Consider the following 6,000-nt stretch of genomic DNA (forward strand, 5'->3'; position numbering starts at 1 on the left):
GCAGTGATTTTGGAGCCCCCAAAAAACAGTCTGTCACTGTTTCCTTTGTTTCCCCATCTATTTGCCATGAAGTGATGGGACCAGATGCCGTGCTCTTAGTTTTCTGACTCTTTACCATCTTCTGGTTTCTACTCTCCAGTGTATTCTCTGTGTAGCAGCCAGGGTGGTCATTCTAAACTTTAAGGCAGTACATGTCACCAGGGCACCGTTCATGTCAGAGTCACAGGGTCTCATTCACACTGACTATGTTTCTGGAGTGTTGCATGGACAGCCAACAGTTCCTCACACGTGCTTGTCTGACCTCCCTGACCTGTCTCTGTGTTCCTCCCATGCCAGGCCCCCATATTTTAAAATCAGTCTAGTTGTTGCCCGTCTCAGGCCTTCAGCACTTGTGCTTTCTTCCACCTAGAATACTTTTTGCATGGCTGATGCCTTCTAATCCTTTACTTTCAACCTGTCATCTTTTAAAAGAAATATTCTGACCATACTATGTAAGTGTCTATCTCATCTCTTCCCTTCTTCCTGTCAACTGTAAGCTAGTGAAGACCAAGACTACGAACGTCTCATTCACTGTTGTCTCCTTATTTGTTAACAACACTGAGGCTGGAACATAATAGTAATTTAGTAAATAGTCTTTTGGAATGAATGAATGAATCCTGTTTGTCAGCTAGTTATTTTTAGATTACGTCTATGTGTAGTGGGCCTTACCATGGTAGGAGATGGTTGCAGGAGGAAATCAGTGAATATGATGGGCACTGTATAAACCGTTAGCATCACTTTATAAGAAGATTTTGGTAAGTAAGCTACAGTCGAAATTTCTGGAGAAGAAAAGATGAAAAATGACTATATTTCAGATTCGAGGAAGGATAGAGGGAAAGGAGCCCTCTTCATTTGGCCTTGCAGAATAAATGCTTTTGTTACTCTTTCAGAATCAGCTAGGTAGAGAAATCACGTGCCAGAAGTCTCAAGTCTCTTTGCCTGGTTCTTCCTTTCGGTGACTTCTGATCTGAATGTCTGGAGCATAGTTGGGGAGGGCCGTGGTGGGGTTAAGGAAGTGCACTCAGGAGTACTGAGCTTAGGTTAAACTTGGTTGTTCCAAAAGTACCTATTTTGGATAACCCTGCTACTGCTACGTTTAACTGTTTACTGCTCTGACATGTGTGTATGCTCTGACAGTAAGAAACTGAACTGTTTGAAATACTGTAGTTATAGTTGTGGGTTTGATACAAAAAGTTTAATAACATGCTGACTCACATTCTTTCCTCCACCCTTGCTTTCTTGTATGTGTGTGCTTTTTTTTTTTTTTTTTTTAAGCAAATGGCAGATCACATTAGAGCAGTGGCAGAGCTTTAACTTTAAAAGTTTGACATGTCAGTATCTGTACTTTATATTTCAGCAATCACTTGGGGAAGACACTCCAGTTGCTGATGGACAGAGTGGATGAAATGAGCCAAGATATAGTTAAATATAACACATACATGAGGAACACGAGTAAACAGCAGCAACAGAAACATCAGGTTGGTATTTGGGAAAATTCAGCTAACATAGAATTCATTTCTAAGTGTTATGCTTCAAGAGTCATCTTCAAAATGACCTAAATTAATAAATCATTGACTCTTAGCTGGTAACTCTGTATCATATTTTAAAAATTATTCTTTATATAGTATGTTCCTAATAGATTATTTGCAAGTTGTTCTTAAAAATACCTGTCTTGAAGAGAGCTAATATTTTAAGCTCAGATGGTAATGCCAAGGTTATACAAATAAGGGCTACATTTATTGAGAAAATCAGGCAGAGAGATTTTGCAGGGTCACAGCTCATTTCTTGACTAACAATTAGGTCTACTAGTGGCTTATTGCAGTACAGTTAGCAATCTTCAGTTCATTTAAAAAACTGAGCAATTGTGATTAAGAGCAGACAATTTTGATAGGAAATAATAGATCAACTGCTGTGAAATAGTATAATACAGAAAAGCCCTAGGATTACCTGGATGTTCTCATATGCACATCCATAGTGCTCTGGCCAGTCATACTTTTCTTTGTTAGTGTTGCCTGAAGGCCACATGATTGATTCTCACAGTTTGTGGAATACTGTTTTGGACTATATTGCTCCAGAATATTCTTAGCATTCGGTTCATGGATAGTTGATTCCAGGATGTACATCTATGCGAGTGTTTGACTAGTCTGTTCATTATAATGTACTTTAGGTGTTGGTAACTATAGAATTCTAAGCACAACTAAGTGGTTCTGAGAGTATTTTATTTAAAAATTAATTTCAGTGTTCATATATTTACTGAAATTTAAAACACATTGTTTCAGCGTACATAAAATTTTAAAAAGCACATATATGTCTATAAAATACCTTTTTTAAAAAACTGAAAAGATGGTGATGAAGATGGTAATGATGAATGTCTCTGGGGAGAATAAAACCATTTTGATCCTTTCTCCTACTGGCCCTTCCTATAGTTCAGGCTCGACTGGAAGATCAAGTTGTGAGAATCTGTCACCAATGAGACAGTTGATTCGGGGAACCAATTTTAAGAGAGTTTTTTTTGAATTCTGTCATAAATTTTTACACTTGACATTTGTTCTTTGCACCATTCATAACCCTTTTTAGATTTGTCTAACTTCTATTCTCATGCCTCATAGTAAATAGAAATCTTCTCAAGGCAAGTTACTTCCCTTCTTTAGGATTCTAAGAACTTAAAATTTTTACTAGCCTACCCTGATTTGTCATTACCTGACCTTCTAAGGCTATGCATGGACTATTACTCCCTTTGCTGTTTTAAGCAGTTCACAGCTGTTAGCATCTTGATTGTAATTAGAAATGTAAGTTTATAGTTGGTCTATATCTTTATATATACTGCCACGTTTTCTGTGTTGAATCATAGAATCCAGGGTTTGAAAGTTTTTGAAGTGTTATCCAAGTTAATATTCATTCTCAGCTGTGGTGCGAAAGCACAGATGATTATCTGTTGTTAAGAATAATAATAGTATTTACTATTATAATAATAGTCTGTTGTTATAGTGATGTTATAATAGTAACATCATCAATATTTTTGTTCTTTTGGTCAATAGAGATAAAGTTGAAAAAATTCTACACTGTGGTATTTCATTACTTAGTTCTGTAAGTTAGGATGAATCGTACTTGTCGTGCTGTTATTACACTGTTGCCATAAATGGTCAAGGTCCTCCCTTTTTGCTCACTCATCTTGAGCTTCTTTGCCTTTGAAGCCCCCTCACATAACCAGTTTTGCTTTTCCAAATCATTAGTTAGATTAGACCCTTAGAACTCAGAATGACACAGAGTTTATAACAAAGTTTTCTTTGACTGTCGCAACCGTCGCCATATTTAGCCTCTTAGAGGCAAGGATTAGGAAGCGTTGCGTTTATAAAACCAAGATTGGAATTCAAAGCAGTGGGATTTTTGCTGATTGCATAAGTGAGGGAGGTGTTATTTTTCTCTTCGGGTAGACAATAGTAACCCAACCGTCCCCGTCTGAATTTTAGTATCAGCAGCGTCGCCAGCAGGAGAACATGCAGCGGCAGAGCCGAGGAGAACCCCCGCTCCCTGAGGAGGATCTGTCCAAACTCTTCAAACCGCACCAGCCCCCTGCCAGGATGGATTCTCTGCTCATTGCAGGTACTGCTGGCCCTTGCAGAGCATGGCTGGTTTTCTTTATTCCTTAGGAAGCAGAAGACGGTGGGGGGTTCACTAACAGTAAGATAGTGTATTTCAAATGGTGGAATGATGAACTTGAATCTGGCACCTGTAATTTCTGAAATTTAAGAATTTGTCAGTCTTTGTTATTTCTAAGGTCCTTTCAATGCTCCCTTCGGTGAGGTGGGATTATATAAACTTTCTACAATGAGAAAGTTTTTATTGTGGATCATCTAACATGGAAACCAAGAAAAAGTGTTTATTGTCCCATAATGGAAAAGATCATTTAGCTGGAACCCCTTTCTTTTGGTGCTCTAGCCTGATCGAGCCTGGCCTGAATGTGGGTGTCTGAAATGAATTGTAGTTTTGACTCGAAGAAGCGTCTCCCTTACTTTGACTCGTCTTGTAGCAGCATAAGTGTAACTCTGGATGGAGTTTCTCAGGGGATACCTAACATTTAACACTGCCTTAAGGTAGTGGAGGCCTTGTGTCCTGTGTTAGGACCTGATGTTGAATGTATAACATTCGTGCTCTTACTTAGCTGTAATAACTTATTTCTGTGTAAATGTGGTTGAATACTGTTTGTTTCAGTCAGCCAGTTGTCCAAGAGATTTGTTAGTGTGAAAATCCAACTCACAGAAAAGCTGATCCTCTACAGTTTCTCATTTCTGTTGACATATTTTAGAGCAGGAGAAAATTCCAAATTCCTTAAAGCTTTCTGGTACACGTATAAATTAAATTTGGAAAACTGAGACACATTTCTTACCTAAGGTCCAGTTTAAGCAAAATTGTAGTTCGTACACTTTTAAGAAATGTGTAACTGTCGCATCAGATCAGATCCCTCATTTGAGGACTCGGGGCAGTAATGGAGCCCCCCTCACGTGGACTCCCCACTCTGGCTCGGTCTTGGCTCTGGGGTTGCAGCAGGAGGCTGTTAATATTTCCAGAGCATGGACTGGAAACTCCTGTAGTTGTTAACACCTGGGGCAGGGGGATCTGGTCAGTTTGCTGTGCTTTGATTGGTGTCTCCTTTCTACCTGACTGAGAAGAGCTAGTGCTGTTTTCTCACTTCTCTTAGTTACAGTGTTGGTCTGATCTCCACTGTCAGTACATTTTGATTGACAACTAACATGTGCTAGTAACTGCTGATTATCTTTTAAAAAGTTGTTGTTTTTCTTCATTCTCCATGTAACCAAGAATGGAAGATAGCTTATCTTCAAAACAACTGACATTGTTTATCATCCCTTATGAGTGAATAGAATTCTTAACTCTTTTAAAACAATTTTTATTGATGTATAGTTGCTGTACAATATTATGTAAGTAACAGGTGTGCAGTCTAGTGATTCAGTTTTTTTTTGTTTATACTCCATTTGTAGTTATTATAAAATATTGGCTATATCCCTGTGTTGTATAGCCTTGTAGCTTATTTTATACCTAATAGTTGGTACCTCTCATTCCCCTACCTCTGTATTACCCTCCCTTCTTCCCTCGCTCTACTGGTAACCCCTAGTGCGTTCTCTATATCTTTGAGTCTGCTTTTTTGTTATTGATCCAAAACATAATAAAATTCCGATGATTCTGTATTATGCTGCGTTTATCATGTGACTAGTATTCTAGGTCATTTTGCAGTTTGTGGAACATTATGACTCTTTCTCCCTTTCCTGAATGCACAGGCCAGATTAACACTTACTGCCAGAACATCAAGGAGTTCACTGCCCAGAACTTAGGCAAGCTCTTCATGGCCCAGGCTCTTCAAGAATACAACAACTAAGAAGAGGAAATTTCCAGAAAAAGAAGTTAACATAGACTCTTGAGATCACACTGGGGCAACTCCTAGAAGAAGCACATTTGAATACTGGAAAGTCTTTCTAGCAATTAATAAAATAAAAATAAACCAGTCTTGACTGCTTGCTCATTTGGTTTTAGACAATATGTATGTGTATATATATATATATATATATGTATTATATTAAGCTTCTTGTTTTGCTCACACCTGTGTATTTCCGAAGATAAAGCAGGCCTGACCAAAAGTTTCGCCAGTTCACACCTACAGGCTTCATCACATTTGTTACCTTTTTGGTGCCACATTTCAACCACCCAGTCCAGTGCTGCTTGTCCCAATGCCTGCCCTGGAGGCCCTGGCACCTACTGTGAATTCTCGGACTTCTTTGCTCGCCAGTGAGCGCACCTGGAGCCCAGGCTTCCTGCTCCTGCCCTGGCACCCCTTGTTCTCAGGCCTGGGATCGCTTGGTGTACTCCCGATGGCTGGCTTTTCATTTCTTCAGATGATGGTTGGCCAGTCCCTATGCTTATAGGCCATTCACTGGGGACAAGAATTTT

The 6,000-nt window shown here is 39.0% G+C and overlaps 1 protein-coding gene across 1 annotated transcript in view; it reads left to right on the forward strand.

The window, feature by feature from the left end:
* The window catches only part of EIF3H (eukaryotic translation initiation factor 3 subunit H), a 99,561-nt gene extending 94,002 nt beyond the window's left edge, over positions 1-5,559 (forward strand). Inside the window, exons 6-8 of the mRNA XM_040261804.1 lie at positions 1,397-1,517; positions 3,510-3,642; positions 5,334-5,559. Coding sequence (XP_040117738.1) covers positions 1,397-1,517; positions 3,510-3,642; positions 5,334-5,431 — 352 coding nt within the window. The 3' untranslated portion in view covers positions 5,432-5,559. The remainder of the gene's footprint in view (positions 1-1,396; positions 1,518-3,509; positions 3,643-5,333) is intronic.
* The last annotated feature ends 441 nt before the right edge of the window (positions 5,560-6,000 follow it).

The sequence above is a fragment of the Oryx dammah genome, unplaced genomic scaffold, assembly GCF_014754425.2.
Source record: "Oryx dammah isolate SB20612 unplaced genomic scaffold, SCBI_Odam_1.1 HiC_scaffold_19, whole genome shotgun sequence".
NCBI lineage: Eukaryota > Metazoa > Chordata > Mammalia > Artiodactyla > Bovidae > Oryx > Oryx dammah.